The sequence below is a fragment of the Panthera uncia genome, chromosome A2 (genome assembly GCF_023721935.1).
Source record: "Panthera uncia isolate 11264 chromosome A2, Puncia_PCG_1.0, whole genome shotgun sequence".
Lineage (NCBI taxonomy): Eukaryota > Metazoa > Chordata > Mammalia > Carnivora > Felidae > Panthera > Panthera uncia.
In genome coordinates, this window is record NC_064816.1 from 133,283,054 (window position 1) to 133,302,852 (window position 19,799).

General features: G+C 40.8%; 1 protein-coding gene across 1 annotated transcript in view; it reads right to left on the reverse strand.

The window, feature by feature from the left end:
- Positions 1-4,218: 4,218 nt before the first annotated feature.
- Positions 4,219-19,799, reverse strand: part of TSPAN12 (tetraspanin 12) — a 71,129-nt gene continuing 55,548 nt past the window's right edge. Inside the window, exon 9 of the mRNA XM_049641737.1 lies at positions 4,219-5,692. Coding sequence (XP_049497694.1) covers positions 5,387-5,692 — 306 coding nt within the window. The 3' untranslated portion in view covers positions 4,219-5,386. The remainder of the gene's footprint in view (positions 5,693-19,799) is intronic.

A 19,799-nucleotide genomic window follows, 5' to 3' on the forward strand; every position in this document is an offset into this window, starting at 1 on the left:
ACACCCTGATGTGAGCAAAATCAAGGAGGCCTCAGATATATCCCACAATGTTAGCGGCAACTAGTAGACCCTGGTTGGCCTGTGTGGCTCGTGTGTATTGACCTGTGGGAAAGTGCAAGTGGACGGGTTTGGAAAAATAAATTCATGCGGAAGATCTTAGTCTGCAAGTACTGAGGAATGTGGCAGAGATTGCTAAGTGACGCCTATACCAGTTTCCCCTCTTTCTATGGTCATAGAACTTCCTGGTCCAACTGGATACATGGGTGCCTGGAATAAAGACAGTTCCCCCAGCCTCCTTATAGTTGTGAGACGTGAATGGAAGCTATGTGTGTTTCTGGGTACGCCCTGAAAGGGAAGAAGCACGTCTCCTCCCATCCACTTTCCACTTTCTCCCTCCTGCTGCCATATATGTGAGAGTAGAGGGTGCCATTTGGGGCCATGTGAGCGTGGGAAATGCCTTAACGCAGCAGAGCGGCAGGAGAAAAGGGCTTGAGTCCCTGACTCCTTCAGGCAACTGTACCTTGGGCTACTCACACAGGTACATTTTATGAAATATAAAATCACTTCCATTTTGTTTAAAGCACTGGACTGCAGCCAGACCTACGTGCTGAGCTATCACTTTCCTGTAGCCCTCACTTATTAGGGCAAACCTAGGATGGCCAGTCCCCTCTGGCTTCATTTATCCCAACGCGCCACATAATTGCCATATACACAGATGAGCTGGACACCTCTGTCTTTTTTTAATTTTTTTTTTTAACGTTTATTTATTTTTGAGACAGAGAGAGACAGAGCATGAACGGGGGAGGGTCAGAGAGAGGGAGACACAGAATCTGAAACAGGCTCCAGGCTCTGAGCTGTCAGCACAGAGCCCGACGCGGGGCTCGAACTCACGGACCGCGAGATCATGACCTGAGCCGAAGTCGGACGCTTAACCCACTGAGCCACCCAGGTGCCCCCACCTCTGTCTTAATCAAAGCCAAGAACACCTGGGAGGGTTTGAACGAAGAAATGACATGACAGGAATTGTGTTTTATAAAAATTGAGTGACGTAAACAGTGTCACCTGGGGCTAGGAGTGGGGATTGTAAGGGATTTACACCAAAGGCATGTAGTGGAACTTTTTGAGATGATGAAATGTTCCGTATCTTGATTGTGGTTGTAGTTACATGAGTCTATAGATTTGTCAAAACTAATACAAATATATATAGTTTACCACCTCAATAAAGTTGATTAAAGAAATTAACTTGGCTGTGTATATGTGCAAGATAGATCAGTGGAAGGAGACCAGAGATGGGAGAAGAGAGAAGAGAGAAATGTAGCACTTCAATAGAAGTTTTAGATAATTTGAACTTGTTCTGGGAAATTGTAGGACGAATGAAATCAGAAAAGAGGCTCATTTTGAAGGAAGAAGTAACAGAATTTGGAGGCAAATTGGGCCTAGAGATACTGATGGCCATGGAGGAGGACTTGACTTTTCTGTGTAAGGCAACAGCTGCACTTCACCACAGGCTGATGAAGACACCGTGTCACAAAGTGGTGAGGCAGGGAGGGTAGAGCACTGCCACTTTACCTAGTTAGATGTATTTCTTCAATATCTCCGGGTCTCTCTCCTTCATTTGTATCACAGGGATCATGATGCCTATGGATTGCAAAACGGTTGTAGAAAGCAGAGAAAATATGTGTAATATACCTCGCACCCTGTGGCCTGGCACCTCATGGGCACCCACGAATGCACGAGATGAGTGATTGCAGTAACATTCTAAGAGAAAATAAATGACTATCAAATGGCACGAGAGACTCTCCCCAACATGTTTCTAGGAGGTGCGTGGAGGTGAGGAAATAATTCGGTTAATCGGAAAGAGGAATCTGCTTGTAAATCACAGGATGATAACAGGAAGTGGGGTTGGATGAGCAACATAGCTCTTGGCAGTATTGTTTTAAAAGGGGTGGCTCCTTTTGCCACAGAAGATTCAGTGGTTTATTCGTTTCTCCTTTCTTTACCTCGCTTGACTCATCCACAGGAGTGGGAGTTCAGACAAAAGGAAGCTCTTGTAGCATCCTACTTAAGATTCTCCTCATATTAGATTTGGTTCTCAGCCCATTTTCTGTCAGGCCTCCTGAGATGGGAAAGCAATGCATAAAAATTCTCAGGCTCCCAGTGAACTCTCTGAGCTCCAGACTGGAGTTTACAGCTGCCTGTAGACATCTCCGTCTGCACGTCCTTCAGGCCTGGCCCACTTGGTATGTCCCAAACCAAATTGATTACCCTCCCACACACCGGCTCCCCCTCCAGTCTTTATCTAGGCTAATGCCATTGCCAATTTACTAGCTACAAACTCTAGACATTTCAGGTCTTTTGCTTCTCAACCCACACTCAATTTGCTGCCCATTTTTGTGGATTCACTCTGTTGTAATCTGTTTTATGCTTTCCTTATTTGTTATTATTATTATTATTTACTTCCATTGCCCTAGTGAGGCTCCTTCCCTCTCCAGGACCACAGCAACAGCAATCTACCCAGCCCCCCTCCAGAGTCAGAGTCTCCGGTGTTCTAGAACTCTGGACACCTGGTAGCTACACGAGGTAAAGAATGGCCGCCCCACAGGGATGTGTAGTAACTATACCTGTCTCACTGCTCGCTGGCTAATCCAGTTAAGTTTCTGAGAGGCAAATCCTTTCTGAGAGTACTTCAATGACTTCCCATTTAGCTTACAAAATGAATTTCAAAACCTAAATTTCACTCATTTCCTTTCTCATGGTATCTCTTCAAGCATCCTGTGCTCTAACCACATCAAAGGACATGCTCTGCCCCCAAAATAATACATACTTATTAACTTCAGAGTCATGGAATGTTCTCCATGAGTTAGCTGAACTCTACTTTCCTTCCTGACTCAGCTTGAAGGCCTTTTTTTTTGGCGTAGCTGCCTCAATTCCACTCTCCTTAGTCTCTCATTCCTCGGCATGAACCCACTCACTGCATGTTCTCCTAAGAGTTTTATCTGTGGCTAGCACAAGGGTCTCTCCACCACATTTTACAGTGCTTGAGGACAGACTCTATCTCCTACTGTCATTTCTGAATCTCCAGGGCACTTTGAATGGACTATTAACTAGGCTGAAAATAATCTTAAATTTTCACCAAAAGTGGCGATTTTTTTTATAAAAGAAAACCTTTTAAAAACTTCCAAAGAAATAGCAATTTTTTTTTCTTTTTTTTTGCAGTACACCCAAACAGTGAACTCCCTCAGCTCTACCATAAGTACACTTTTTAAAGTCTCTTGCAGTTTATTTTTCCAGGTGCACTGCCACCGTAAGAGGCCTGTGGAGGCCACGGCTATAAATGTCATTTGTTCCCATTAAGCAAGTGTAGTATATATAAGATGTCTGTCTAAATTTATGTTGAGTCTTCTGGAGTACTAAGTCAGGTAATATATCAAAAAATCTAAAGTCTAAAAATGTGGAAATTGGCTTTTATTTAAAATTTGCAGATTTTCAACTGAGGTCAACACAATATGTACTTGTTCTTCCTGTGACTGAGACACATCAACCAAAAAGCAGCCATTTAGATAATTTGACCATTATCCAAATAATTCAAATAATAGTCATAGCTGTCTCAATTCCATGGGCATTTTAGGTGAAGTTATGGGGAGCTGGATGTTGAGGAAATTATAAAAAAGGACACTTTTGGTTCTGACTGAGCAAGGAATTTACTCAGTTTTTATTTGGATCTATGGGAGAGATAAAATCTGGCAGTTAATTTCAAATGTTGCATTTCTTAGACTCATTTGCTTCTAAAAGTTACTTGAAGAAACTGGGATGTGAAAACATTGAGAAGATGAATCAGCGTGAATGTGCATATTTTTAGGTTCTAGCAAACAACTACATTATTTATCATTTAGCTCAAAAACGAACCTGAAAAGTAAGTGGGCCTCTTTTTGTCTTTTCTCACTGAGGATACATCCTCTTATAGATTAGTTCCAGAGTTTGGCAATCATTATTGTTACTTTACTGAATCATTTCTTCTTATATTTCTCTCCCCTTGCCAATCATCGTGAGAGGTAAAAGCGTTCATCGTGTATAAAAATTAGACACAAATTATTACTCTCTAGAAAATATTTATTGACACATTTTAATTTTCTTTTCATTTTCTGAGAAATAAACATTATACACAAAATACAGTAAAATGCACTCTCCCCATTTCAAATAAATATATTTTACTCTTGTAAAAAATTTAATAATCTGTGTAATTCACCACAGTATCTTAATCAGTGAAACAAAGCGAAGAAAATCTCTAAATTGTCACTTATTTTAACGATTCTCTTGGCATTTTGCTGGAGAGAAGGAACAGTATTCTCTGTGGAGCTGTATTCAAACTTGTGGACTATTGCCTATTGTTGGGAGAAGACAAAGGCTTTAAAAAGTGTTGAGTGTCAAAAAGAGCCTTAGTTTGGGAGAAAGGCAGCATCCAAGATTTTGCTAAATGAACTACCGTTATGTGCAAACTTCCTTGGAATATTTCCTAGAGACCAGACGACATTCTGACTTAAAATGATTCCTATGCATCACACTGGCAATCTTTCAAAATTAGTGGTTAAGTATTTAAATTAACAGTTACGTACGTAATATAAGCCCAAGACGGATTTTTAAAGCTCTATTACAGAAAAGGTTAACAATAATGGTGCTATACAGGACAAATTTATCCTTTCCACTCACAATTGTTATTCTTAACATTGTAAGAACTGAAATCTACTGAATTATACAGACTTACCACAGACTCTTATATACACATAGATCCCTGATCAGTTTAAGACAATGTGTTAATTTGCTCTTGTTAAGTAACAAGAATATTTTAGTAACCAGAAAAAAAATCACATTTAGATAGTCACCAATCTTCAGAGTTTTCTTATGTATAATCAACCCACTCTCCAAAAACTATGTCACCAAGTAATACAATTCATTAATACTGCCTAACTTCCTGTGTTAGCAGTTCATTGGTACTTGATATACGAGCAAGCTTATGAAAGTAAATCAAACTTTACTGTGGCTCCAATGCCACCAGAGCATGGCTTGTTTACATGGATGCGGAAATGCTGGTCAAACTAGGCCAAAGCATGAGCCTCAAAGAATAACTGTGTTCAGTAAAAATCTTACACAGGCTATAAAGTGGGTATTGGATCTGTCCTCAGCATTATAAAGGGCATCAACCGTTGTCCAGGTGGTGACTTACAAAATGGAATTTTTCCCTCTTCACTTTAAAGGGTAGAAAATTACATGCTCCGGCATTCCTTATGGCAACATTTTTATTTCTACACATTTCTGAAACAGATAAGTGTGTGCTCAAGAATGCACGAGTCCAATAAAATAAATTTGTAGTTTCCTTCTTTGACATCCTCTATAATTCCTCCATCTCGAAGTGTGTAGTAAAGCTGTTTGCCATAGATGTGTGTTCAAAGATCCTCGACAGGCTTGGTTTCAACAGTTCTACTGAGTGACATGACAGGTGCTGAGTCGTGTCATTCTTCAGGGACATCATTTGGTCTGTCCCAGGCTCCCTTCGATCATAATAGAGAGCCCAGAGCAGAGTAATGGTGAGAATCATGGCCAGGATCTGTGTCACTCCAATGGAGATCCCCAGAAACCTTAGCACCTGCAGTTGTTTGGTTCCCCTCAAAAAGGAATACATTTTCTTCCCACAACCCTGTAAAAGAAATAACACAGTCAGTATTACTTTGGGTATGTCACGGAGGGTCAAATAGTGAAAACAAACAATCTGTGCCAGTTAATGGAACCAAACAACTTGAATCTTAACAGTTTAACACAGTGACTCTCAGCAGGGAACACCTATGAGAAACTGGAGGGGAGATGGAGAGGAGCACTTTTTGAAAAGCCTGCCCAGGTGATTCTGATGAGCTTACTCCTTTTTCTGTCTTCCTCACCACCTGACATTGAGAATCACCAGCACAAAACACAACTAGAGCAGGGTTGGTAACCTTTTGTTTGTGTCTTTGTTTGTAAAGGGTCAGATAGTAAATCTTGAAGCAAATCTTTGCCGGCCATATGGTCTCTATTGCAATCACTCATCTCTGCCACTGTAACAAGCAAGCCACCATAGACAATATGGAAATGAATGCATATGGCTGGCTGCCTTCCAGTGAAACCTCATGAACCAAAAAAGCAGTAGGCCACATTTGGGGCACAGGCCATAGATTGCTGACTGCTGATATAGACTGATTCAGATTTTGCAAAAATGTTTCCTTATTATTGTTGGTATTCACTGTTAGATTATAGCTCATTGCTGGAAGCCCAGCTACCCAGCCTGAGTGGCAGAGCCCCGGCTGTGGACGGACTGGTGACTGCAGGGTGGCCCGCCGACAGTGAAGCTTCTTGTCCTCCCGCTTTTAGGTAATTCGGCCTTGAAAGTACCTGGGGTATTGTCTGTTGGGGAATTGCCCTCGGCAGGCCCCCTGGGAAAAGAACCATTAGGGAAGAAGATAAGGTTCCGCAAGAAATTGTGCGGCCTTACGTTTAGCCCTTGCCATTCCCTATGGAGACTCCCCTACTTGCAGGAAGGATAGCCTCGTGCAGTTGCCAGCAAAGGCGGCCAACGAAGGAGAGACATATGGATCCGAAAGCCCCACTCCGGTAACTAAGGAGTGTATCTATGGACACAGGTCACTCTGACCCCTAGGCCCACCTGGCCCCCCGGAGGCATTCCAGATGATGATTGAACCTAGTCGGTTAAAGTACAGAATGGTTCATTGGTTCCTAGGTGCATTGTCTGAGAATGTATAAGGCGTGGGTTTCTAAGGCCCTCTTGGCCCCCTTCCTGGCACCTCGGACCCAGGCGAACACTTTTGTTCTTCAAAACCACGAATGGTTCAGGGAAACAACTAATAGGTCACGTCCCTGTAACTGTTCCACTTGAGGTGAGAGATAAACGACCTTTCGTGAAAACAGCAAAGCACTTTATAGATTATAAACATAGATACATAATAAAAACAATAAAAGAAATTAATCAATAAGCAAAGGGCAGGAGGGAACGTTATGACAAAACAATCATGTTATTCCTTACGGGGTAATTATACAAAGGAACGTTTTCAAAATTAGATAATGTTAGAAAAACATAGATGACGTATGTTACAAGGAAATCACTAGCATATATAATGACACGTTTACTGCAATAAATCGGCTAGTTCAACACACTGCTGTTGTCTGTATCCATTTTTATTTTTGTTTTGTTTTATTTTCACTTTTTCGCCGACGCCGTTCATCCTTCGGGAACCCCTGGACCTGCTGGAGCTGGACTCCGGCAGCTCATTTGGTCAGAGACTTTTCCCAAGGATCAGGAACGTTTGCCCAATCTGCTGCTGAAACTTGCTGATAGGTGGAAATTAATCTATTCCCTTTCACCTACCATCACACACTTTTGTCCACTGTCTGAGAAGAAATACAAAATGGAGGGGGGGGGTGTTCCTGGCATGGCATCGAGTCTTAGTTGGATTTATTTATTTATTTGTATATAGACAGAGAGACTGCATATGTGAGCAAACCAGGGAGGGGAAGATGGAGAGGGAGAGAAGGAATCTTAAGCAGGCTCCACACCCAGCATGGAGCCGGACACAGGCCTCAATCTCACAATTTTGAGATCTTGATCTGACCCAAAATCAAGAGTTGGACGCTTAACTAACTGACCCACCCAGGTGCCCCAAGGAAGGGTTTGAAAAGTATCTTTAGTTTCCCTACACGCTAAAGACACCTGACTTAAAAGGATTAGCAAAGTTTCTGTTTGTATTTAAAGTATAAAAGGCTAAGGAGTGCTTGTGGTAGACAGAAGAGAATTCTGAAAGAAAAAGAGAAGAGGGAAAAAAGGGAAAGAAAAACTATGACTAAAGATAATGGCGGGGGCAGGAGGCGCAAAGGAAAGGAGGGAGAATGCAACTAACAATTGTCCGAGTCACTTCTCCAGTGAACAAAGCAGAGCGAACCTGCCAAGTCTCTATTGAATCCACGACAAAGAAATGATAATTCCCTCTTCCAAAGGGAAGCTGATTCTAAATGAAGGTGAAAATCTAGGAAAGAATTTTATAATAATAAATTTCAAGGACTTGGAAGATTCTGAGTCTTTGCTCTACTTGGAAGAGAACAAATTTGCCTGCCACAGTTTCATGGACTTTGGCAGAAGACAGAGGCCAAGGACTTTATTACTCATAGCAATAGCAACAGCCAGAGTATGTGCCAGTTCCTCGAGATCCAAGTGCACCATGGAGACAACCAGATAATGCCTGCACACAGTGGACTGCATTATGAAAGAGAAACCTGAAGTTTAGGGAACCCTAATCTTTCATAATGGGCAGTAAGTATAAATGTCCTTTGCATCGGAGAAAGATATCATCTTTATTATACTGGACAGTAAATAAACCTGCCCTTTCCTTTGAAGGGAGACACCATCTCTATCTTCAAGGCTGTTTCTGTGCAAAAGCCCTTGAAAAGATAGTCCAGAACAAAGGCATCCATTGCTTCTGCATACAAGACATGAAGAAATGCAAGAGACCCATGTGAAATTATCTCCCAACAAGAAGAACTTGACTTTTCAAAACTTTTGTTCTGAGTTTGTGCAGTGATTCATTCTGCTTACCCTATTGAGGCAGCTACTTGAATAAAAAGAAATTGATAATTACATTGAAAATTTCCTCCTTGGGGATAAGTTGGATAAGCGTCCAACTTCAGCTCGGGTCATGATCTCATGGTTCATGAGTTCGAGCCCCACATCGGGCTCTGTGCTGACAGCTCAGAACCTGGAGCCTGCTTCGGATTCTGTGTCTCCCTCTCTCTCTCTCTGTCCCTCCCCTGCTCGTGTTGTTTCTCTCTCTCAAAAATAAACAAAACAAAAACTTTTTAAAAAATTGCCTCCTTGTTTTCTTCTCTAGATTTCACAAAGAACTCAACTAAATCAAGGGAAGCAAGACTACTGAATCAGTTGTGAATCTGTGCATTATGTTGGAGAAGAAGAATGAACAATACATAATTCTTAGATTTCCAAAGGCATTGATCAGTAACTTTACTTCAATAAGTCATTATGTTCAAAGGAATACAAAATCATGTAAAACGAGTCCTAGACATGCTTCAAGAACTTTTTCTGGTAAATCATGTAATGCAAATTAACAGCCAAAGATTAGCTAAACTTCATCAATTTCACCAAAAATGAACTTAAAATATTTATAATTTAATACTACTTAACATGGGTTTAATAAAATCACTTCTTTGGCCATCTTACCTTTTTAATACACACACAAAATGCATGTATGCACACACATGCACACGCAGTCTGTGGGAAACCAAAATAGCTGTCACAGAGAAAGTTCACCGAAGTTCAAATACTTTTCAAAGAATTTCATTGAGCTAGTTCATCAGAGCCGTCTCACCCTTATGTTTATGTGCAATTCTAACAAGTATCCTTGCATGACACAGTATAGAATAATAGTTAAGACCATGAACCGCAGAGCCAGAATTCTGAGTTTCATATCCCTGCAACACTTACAAGCTATGTGACTTTAGACAAGTTACTTAATCTCTCTGTGCTTCAGTTTTCTCATCTAACCTGATGAGGTTTTGGGGGGTGATTGTGGGGGGTCTGGAGCCAATGGCCAAGAAAGAATTCTTGAAGATGTCTTCAGTGCAAAAGGGTGATTTTATTAAAGCACGGGGACAGGACTGGTGGGCAGAAAAAGCTACCCGGGACCATGAGGAGAGACTGGTTTATACTATGGGGTTGGGGGAAGTAAAGTCCAGAGGAAGTTTCCAGTGAGATTTTCCTATGCTAAAGAAGACTCCCAGGATACCGGAGGCCTAGCTATTGTCAAGCTAAGGTTGTTTTTCCCTCTAGCAAAGCATTAACATTAAGACAGCAGGGAGTTCCTGGAGAAACACTTTACTCTGCCAGCCTCAAGTATTTGTCAATGGGCTGCAGGTTATAAGGAAATTAAATTCTATCTGCCATTTCCTTCTGTCTTTGTTTCCCACACCAGGCCCACTAAGGATTAGAAAGCTCAAATTAAAATAGATAAAAAATTAGGGCACCTGGGTGGCTCAGTCAGTTAAGCATTTCTCAGGTCGTGATCTTGGTTTGGGGAGTTGGAGTCCCATGTTGGGCTCTGTGCTTACAGCTTTGATCCTGGAGCCTGCTTAGAATTCTGTGTCTCCCTCTCTCTGTGCACTCCCCCAATGGCACTCTCTCTTTCTCAAAAAAATAAATAAATAAATAAATAAGTAAAAATAAAAATAAATTTAATTTAATTAAAATTTAATTAAAAATCAAAAAATAAAATGATAGAAAATCTATAAAAAGCAAGTATGAATAAACAGGTACAAGGAAGGTACAACATTTTTTAAAAGAGAATGAAAATACCAAATCACACCATTGTGCCATCTCTGAGTATTGATGCAACAGCCCTTGCTCACAGGAGCCAAAGTGGCTGATGCTGTTTTTCAGGGCAGTGAAGTAACTATCTAAAATGATTATTTGCCACTGATACATTAGATCACTAGCCTTCTCGTGGAGCAGAGAAGTATTAATTTCTTTTTGGTTTATTTATTTCTTTTGAGAGAGAGAGAGCATGCACAAGTGGAGAAGGAACAGAGAGAATCCCAAGCAGGATCTGCACCATCAGCACAGCCCGATGTGGGGCGCAAACCCACGAACCGCGAACCATGAGATCATGACCTGAGCTGAAATCGAGAGCCGGAAGCTTAACCAACTGAGCCACCCAGGCGCCCCAAAAGCCATTTTATATAGTTTGGAAAGGGTCACATTAAAGATAGTTAAATTTAAAAACTTTAGCTTCAAACAACCGGAAATTAATTTATATAGCTACATTATTTAACATCATTGCTAAGTAAGGCAGTACCAGATCACCACATCCATCTTTAGAAAAAGGAAATGGATATAAAATGGCAGCGGATTATGTTTAGTTAATTCCTTACCTATATTCATCAGTACTTAGAATAAAAATGGATGTTTAATAAGTAAATAAAGGATCAGTTAGAATAGATAAATCAATAATTTGGTAATAATAATTAAAATAAACTTCAGAATTAAATGTAAACCATTCAAGAAATACATATGCTAATGATTCAATCCTGTGAAATACCATAAGTCAATTATCATTTGAGTTTTACTTTTTCAGTTGTCACTGGTACTTAAATTTTACCTGTGTAGTTCTTCTTCTTCTTCTTCTTCTTCTTCTTCTTCTTCTTTTGTGGCACCATGTTATGAATGGGGTAGCATTATCATGATATATAGTTCTTATTGTCATAAGATCTCCCACCCCTTTTGACTAACTCATTCTAACTTGAAAAACTGTGCAGGAAAGGTAACGTTTCTTGTTTAAATCAGTGAGTAAAATCAAGCAGAGACTGATAACCAAACTACAGTCTATTGTGTTTCATATTTTGGCTTTGGGGAAAGTCTGTCCTAATTATATTTTAAACAACCACATTTGTAAAAAAAGGTATAGTAAACTATATCCTCTGGGATGGCTTGGGGGATGTGATATACTAGCTAACACTGAATGTTCTAGAGTGGGAGGAGACCTTGTAAGTTAATAAGTTCAAGTTTTAACCTTTAAAAATATGGCTAAAAACCACTTCCAGAACAACATCAACAAAACTGGCAGAGAAAGGACCTCTATATAGTTTCTCTTCCACATAAGTAATGAAAGCATTAGCAAAAATTGTCACAATCAACTTTTTTAGAACTCTGAAAATTAACCAAAGCTTGTAGCCACCTGAGGAGCATTATTCAGAAGTACCTGAGTCTCAGTAAGAACAGCAAGCTCTGTCACATTGTAATTAGCCCTCTCCCATCCCCTCTCCCCAGCTCTGCAGCAGCCTTGAAAATCAACAGCCCATAATTATGGTGAAAACCAGTGGCCTGGAAGCCAGAGGCAACAGAATATGACTGGAGCTCCTTCAAAGCCCCAGTCTCAGATAACTGTCATTATTTGTCCTATCTGGCGGTACCCTGGAAGACCTCATTTGCAAGGTTGTTTTTATTTGAACCTGAGTTGGAGCTCAACCGGGCAACAGCCTTTTCCCTGGGGGTATTTGTCAAAAGCACCCAGAGGAACACTGAGGCTGCCTGAGGCAGTGCATAATAACTGCACACAATGAGCTGGTCAAAAAGCTTAAAAAGAAAATCTGGGGGAATGAGAAGTCCACAGGGGCCTTGGCAAAGCTCTGGGATACTTGTGGAACTTTCCAAAGTTACACACAAGAACAGGGCAGTGCTTATGTTCAGGGCCATGTGCATGCTAAGGGAAGATCTAAGAAGGCCCTGCAATCTTACCTCTGGCTAACTTTGAGGCTCTGCGCACCCTTGACAAAGACCGGGAGGCTTATTGGTTCCAGGCATCTTAAGGAAATCTCTGATCATTCATTAACTGTCCCTAAGTTAACAGGGCAGACTTTAGTGGCCACACATGACAAAGAATACAGATTTTACAGAATTGATTCAGGAAGGTCACTAATGAATAAACAAGCAACAACAAACTCTGGGGAGGGAGGAGAATCTGATTTCCAGAGTTGCCCATTATATTATTTACAATGTCCAGTTCTCAACAACAATAACAAAAATTACAAGGTGCGCAAAGATACAGGAAAGAATGACTCCCATACAAACAAAAAAAAGTCTTCAACGAAAATGCACTTCGAATGAGAGGAATTCATTGCCCCACTAGACAGTTTTGTCCACGCTTGAGCAACATTAATACTTAAGCTTTTCCTTATTGGAACCTATCTTCTTAATAAGATGCATTGGTCCTGGGTCTGCTCTCAAACTCTTCTATAAGGTAGAAAGTCATATTTGAAGAACCATCACTTTCCCTTGAACTATTCTCTTCTCCAAACTAAATATTCCCAATTCCCTCAAGTTTTCCAGATATATACATGTCGTCAGCCTACTGAGCTCTTTTTGGATTGTGCTGATTTGGTCCATGTTTCTTTGAAAATAACACTGATTTTTAACTTTAAAAACTAGAAAATGCAGTAAAATATTAGTGTGCCAGAACACCTCCCTAAGGAATGTGGTGAACATCTCAACACATGGGAAGGCAACCTGGCTATGTGTGCATGCATGACATTCCTCATGGCTCTGTAACACAGACTGCACATTCAGACTGTATGTCACCATATATGGGAGACAAAGGAGCAAAAATTGTACAAGAGGCAACCCCCTACTGCGCCCAGGGCTCAGCCTTTTGGGTCTTAGCCCTCTGAGCCCGTGCTGACACGAACAAAGCAGCTTCCTGGAAAGAAAAACCTTGGTGTCCCAACTCTGTGACTCACTACTACATTAGGACAACCAAGACTGTTTGAATGAGTTTGGATCCTGGGCAAAAAGCTTTGTCAGGTTCCCCAGAAGTGTGGACATGGGATCGTATCATATGACACACAGTAAGGACCTGGCCTCCTTCTGGATCTTGGGGACGCTAAAGATTATTTCCACGTCAAGGTGGGCAACAGCTGTTTATTCAAGGCAAAGGTCTTAGATTCCTCAATTTATGTAACAATAGGTCAGCCTTATCACTACCTCATTTAGTTTATAAGGCATACAGATAACCCCTCAAACAAGACAGAATTTTAATACTTAAGTTTGTCATTAGAATTCATTAAATACAAATCTCTCCATACTGCACACAATTTGATATTTTTTTGATGATTCAGAGGGCATTGTAGAAATTTGCAGTATATCAGGCATCGTGCTGAATATTTGTGAATCATTTACACAATTACTTAAAGTTAAGGATTAATTTTCCAAAAGAATAGTCCTCTTCTTGAGGACAATATTTTTCTGGATTTCTATATAAGCATTGTCCTCCTTAGCCACTCTCTTCCATTCCGTGCCATTGAATAAAATCAGTCTGAACACAAGTTGTGAGCTTATTTTCAGTCAGTCAGATAATCATGCATAAGGTTTACGCTTTTCAGTGCAAACTTGGACACTTTTGCTGAAAACCAAGACACCAAGTCTAGAGAAGAAAAAAAAATACAGATGTGTCTCTATACACTCTATTGTACTATTCACAGAGATTTAGTTGCATAAACAAACATTTCTGTTGAGTGAGTCAAAGAGGAAACAGAAATGTTAGAGTTCAAAACCGCATTCCATTTCACAAAGGGTGTTTTATTCAGAATTGGAAAGAACTCAATTACACTTATTTGCTTTTCTCAAAATAAAATACTCTAAGTTGATTCACCTTGAATGTGTTTTCTTCCTACATAAAGCTATGTTAGTCCTACATTAATAACTTCAGAAAACTCAAAGGTATGAATACGCATGTGGTCTAACCTACTTTACTTGCTGCAGTATTAAAATCCTGGTCAACTATTAACTATAAATAATAACACTAACTTTTTATTAGAGAAAAAAATCACTAATCCCTACGTTTCCTAGAATCTATTGGAAGGCATGTCAGGATGCCTCATTTTACTTGAGGAAATGATACACTTGAAATTATGCTCTGATCTATCTCCAAAATGATTTTCTAAAACTGGAAGCACCCCATGGCTTTTTGTTATTCAATATTCACAAGCAACAGAGAAAAAAATTAGGCAGACTTCTAATCAGCTTATGAAGATAAAGTATGAATTAAGTCTAGGTGCCAATACATGCCAGTATTGATATTTTTCTAATTGATGTTTGGTAATAAACGTGGCTCTCAAGTTTGAAATGACTGTGTTAATTATCACGTACAAATATATAATCTTCAGCCTTATTTCTTCTAAAATTAAAAAAGTGAACGTGCTTCGTGAGTCTGTGAACTTTACACAGGTTGGACCAAATGTTCTCCACTGATAATCATAAGTGCTGCAGGGAAATGAATCCTTCCTTTAAAAAAATTAAATAGCAAGTAATAAAATTCACCATAGGACTTTCTGTTCTCGTTAAGGGTAAGGCTAACCAAACCCGTGCATCGGAAATGCAGTAGAAAAAGTCTTCCTATTTCTTAATGACGGTCCCTGGTATCTCTATTAATTCTCACAATATCCCCATTGGATAGACAGAATCACCAAATTTAAAAGACTGCATCTACTGAATATTTTTCAATTTTTACAGAAAGATGTGGTTGTAAAGAGACGATAGAGTCAGAAAACCCAGACAGTGCTGTTCTCCCTTGTGAGGCCGACTCCTGCAGCAGGCACTCCCTGATTGACTGAGCAGAAGCACATTTACGAGCTGCTCATTCAAACGTTATCTCTCATTGGGCCCTTTGGCCACCTAAATTTCATCTATAAGAAGAGGGGAGGTGTTAAAACCAGTGAAGTCAGAAACCACATGAAGGCCCCAAAATCTTGACCTCAAAATCTACCTTCAGCCAGCACAGATATATAGAACCAGAAAATGCTTACCCTTCCTGTCTTTAACTAGCAAAACCGGGTGCAATTTGGCTAGCTAAAGATCTAATTATAGATCGTTAATTATTCTATTTACTTTAATAAATGTTAATAATTAACAGCTATTATTGTCATTACTGTCATTTGCTACCGCCATGCATTGGAGATTTGTGTTTATTATACGCCAAGTGGTTTGCTAAGGGTTTCTCATTACAAAGCTTGATTTATCTTTGTAATACAAGATTGAGGTAGGTAGTATTATTATCTCATTATAAAAATTAAGTCATTGAGGTTTACAAGTGAAAAAAAATCTACAAACATTCAGCTTATTCCTCACCATGTATTCCATATCTCAAAATTTTAGTGTCTAAAATCTGGGCTTTGGAATCAAATAGATCTAAGCTCAGTCACTGACTAGCTATGACACAGGACTACGTCACTTAGCCTCTTTGTGTCTCACTTTTCTCATCTGTAAAATGGAGGTAATAATACCGCACCTTAATGGAACTATTTTAGGGCTTTAATGAGGTAATGCATGTTTACAGAGCTATATAAATGTGTGTCTTATTTAAAAATTCCTAGGTGGACTTTCCAATCCCTAATTTACCTTAACTCTCAGCTATGACTGGTAGGATTTACTACAAACAGGCACTGTTCTAATGGCTTTAATATGTTCATTCACTCTCCAGACAACCCTGAGATGGGTACTTTGGTTATCCTCATTTTGCAGGCGAAAAGAATGAAACACAGAGACAGGAACACCTTGCTCGCGATCACACAGCTAGTTAAGGCGCAGAGTGAAGACTTAACCTCAAGAGTCTGACTTCAGAGCCTGATCTTCACCTCTGAGCCATGCTTCCTGACTCAAGAAAACTCATTCCTAAAACCCTCTCCTTCCTTGACTTCCAGGACACCGCTTTCCATTTCTCCTCTGCCTACAATAGGTGGGGCTCCTCCTCTGCCCAAGTGGTGCCACTCCCTAAATTTTGTCCTCTGTCGCATATGTCACACCATCTCTTTGTGGGACCTGATCTCCTCCCCATGCATTCATTGCCTCATCTACACTGATAACACCTGTAAACTGTTAGTCCCCCCCACCTGCTCCAGGCTGTTTTCTACTTCTTCATAGTAATCAGTGTTGTCTATGGGAATGCAGTCTCCTAGCCAGAGGCCACATTTCCCAGCCTCCCTTGCAACTAAGCAGGGCCAAGTGAGCCCTTGCCAATGGAATGTGAGCAGAGGTGATGAGTGTAGAGCTGCACACACTGGATGTTCTCCTTCCCATGTCTTCCTTCCCTCTGACCGGAATTGGAGAAAAACAGGAGCAAGTTTGGAAGGCAGGTATTAAAAAAAGGTGGAATTGTCTCACTATCCTGGGTCCCTGGATGAAGGCAGCAGAGCTGTCTGGCAGTCTGGCCCACCTGACTGGTTTATGGGAGAAAAATAGACTCCCACCTTATTCAACTCATTGCATATGGAATTAGCTCTTTCCCTGATCGGTCCGCACAAAATCCACATCTCTGACTGAATTAGGTCTACTGAGCTTTATATTTTCTACTGGTTTCTGCACACCAAGTACCTGACAGGAACCTTAAACCCAGCATTTCCAAGAAGGACCCAATCAAATCCAACCTATCTCCTCAGTAAATGGCTTCTTTATCCAACCAGGATCCGAGTCCAAGGCTAGTGTCCTTACAGCTTCCCTGTCATTCGCTCTGCACAACCAATTCATCATTTTGTTTATTCCCCCTCAAATCACTCACATTCATCCCTTCCCTCTGTCCTCAATGGCACAACCCGAATCCCAGCCCTTATCATCACTCACATGAATCACCTGCAACAGTTTCCTACCTCTCTTCCAGGCCTCAAGGCCTAGTCCTTAGCTCCACTCCTCTTCACAAGGGCGACACAATAATTTCAAGGCACAAATCTAAAATTGTTACTTTGTGAAGTACTTCTTTCAGGTCAAAATATTCAAATGGCTTTCTTATGAGTAAATTGTAAAGGTAAACCTTGCAAGTCTTCATTAACAAAGCAAAAGAAGAAAAGTCATTTGAACGGTGACTAGGTAACGGGAAACCTACAAGTGAACTGTGCCAGAAAGAGAGGGAAAGAAAAGAAGAACGCATTTGTATACCTTAGGCAAAATCAGCAGAACAGTTCAAGGCCCCATTAGATAAAGCAAAGCCTGAAGATAAAAGGGATGTTCCCCCCACCAAGCACAAACTGGTCCTGCAGGGCTCTGAATGATAAAACAGGTATCACCTAAGTCAGAGTAAACCTGACCCCTGCGGGCAGTTGCTGAGGAGATAATGAAGTCAGCAGAGAGGCAGGAGGGAGTGTCTTTGACTTCATATAAAAGAACACTGTGAATGGAACTTCTTGGGGATATTCCATCTAAATAACCACTGAGCCTGAAAGCTGCCTACCGATTACTATCTGTGCAGGAGGTTCTGTGTGTGTTTATCTGAGAATGGAGCTTCATTATTAATAAATCAGAATCCCATGACTACTCAGCGTTAAGCTTTCCTGTCATAATAATGCCTCAAATTTGTGAATGTGCTTGCCTTTCTGCTTGGCAACTACTCACAGACTTTAGCATAAAATTCATGCGGTAGCAGGATTTATGGGGCTCTTCGTAATCCAGTGTAATCCAGCGCCTGCCCTGGCCAGCAAGCCAGGAAGGCCCTCTCGCCCCAGGCTCCAGCTCTAACTTGGCACGATTGCCTCTTTGCTTGCCCCTTTCCGGCCGTGCCACCCAAATATTTTCTCCACGTGGCTAACACCTGCTTATCTCAGGGAAAGACTAGCCCCTCTGTGTTCCCGATGCATATCTCACAAATATAAACAAAATGGTAATTAAAGATTACCTACCCATGTCTGGATCCTTCTTATGCTCCAGTTTAAAGTCACTAATTCCTATCTCTTATTATAACCACTGGTATGAGGATCATTACTATGCAGACTTGGTTAACTTCATGTTAATGCAACTGGCCAGTCCCTAGCCAGGGGTCTAAACTGTTACCTCGGGCTTCTGGTCTTACACTTATCTTTCAACATTAGCCCCTCATGTTGTTTTTTGTGTGTGGTGATGTACTTGGTCCTAAGTAGAATCCTACTACTAGTAATTTAAGAGCAGGGTTACCTGGGAGAAAAATAATCAATCTCATAACTATGTAGAACTTGCCAGAAAGCCATACCCCTATTCCCTACCATCTCCTCTTGGATCTACAATGTATGTCGTGTCTCCACCACAAAGAATTGCTAAGGAAATATTTCTGTGTTTAGGATGTTGTGTCTGAAAATTATAAAATCAAAGTTGTTTCTATTAGTCAAAGCAGACTATATACAGAGTTGACTCACTTTTCTAACTGTTAATAGAAGAGTGTTCGTCAAAGGTGTTGAAGGCTAAGATGCTGCCCAGAAAAGTACATATGCACAGATTATGAAGCAAATACCATTTGTTGACCACGACAGGGTACAAAGGAGATAAGGAGGAACAGGACCTCCAATCTGTGAGGGACGACAGCATGAGTTCATGACTCAGCTCACACGGAAGAGAACACACAACAGAGAGAACAAAAACTTAGAACGAACCATCCCACATGGGTTCATCATGAGCTGGCCCACCTTTAACCTGGGGGAGCATCCCTAATATGTCCATGTACCTTCTGGGAGTACCATGGACCTCTAGATGCTTGTCACCATCTGGGTTCTTCGTGCTGTAAATGGAGGCTCAGAGAGATCACATCCCTTCACTTCCATGCTTCCTGGCCTTCCCTATCACCCTATCCGTACAAGTTTTCTGTTACTCAGAGGCAGAAGTGGTTTGGGGCAAAATTCCTTGGGGAATTATAAAGAATATTTGCTATTCAAACCCAACATCACATGGAACATATAAAGACTAAGGGTCTAAAGGGAAAGTATTCCAGGGGCACCTGGGTGGCTCAGTCGGTTAAGCATCTGACTTTGGCTCAGCTCATGATCTCATGGTTTGTGAGTTCGAGCCCCACATCAGATTCTACACCAACAGTGTGGGGCCTACCTGGGATTCTCTCTCTCTCTCTCTCTCTCTGCCCCTCCCCTACTTGCTCTCTCTCTTTCAAAATAAATAAATAAACTTAAAAAAATAAAATAAAATAAGGGTGCCTGAGTAGCTCAGTTGGTTAAGCATCTGAATTCAGCTCAGGTCATGATCTCATGGCTTGTGGGTCAGGCTCACATCAGGCTCTGTACTGTCAGCTCAGAGCCTGGAGCTTGCTTAGGATTCTGTGTCTCCCTCTCTCTCTCTGCCCTTCACCTGCTCTCACTCTGTCTCTCTCTCTCAAAAATAAATAAACATAAAAAAATTAAAAATAAATAAGATAAGTAAAATAGAGGGAAAGTGTTTCAAAGGCACCCAGCTGTGCAGAAAC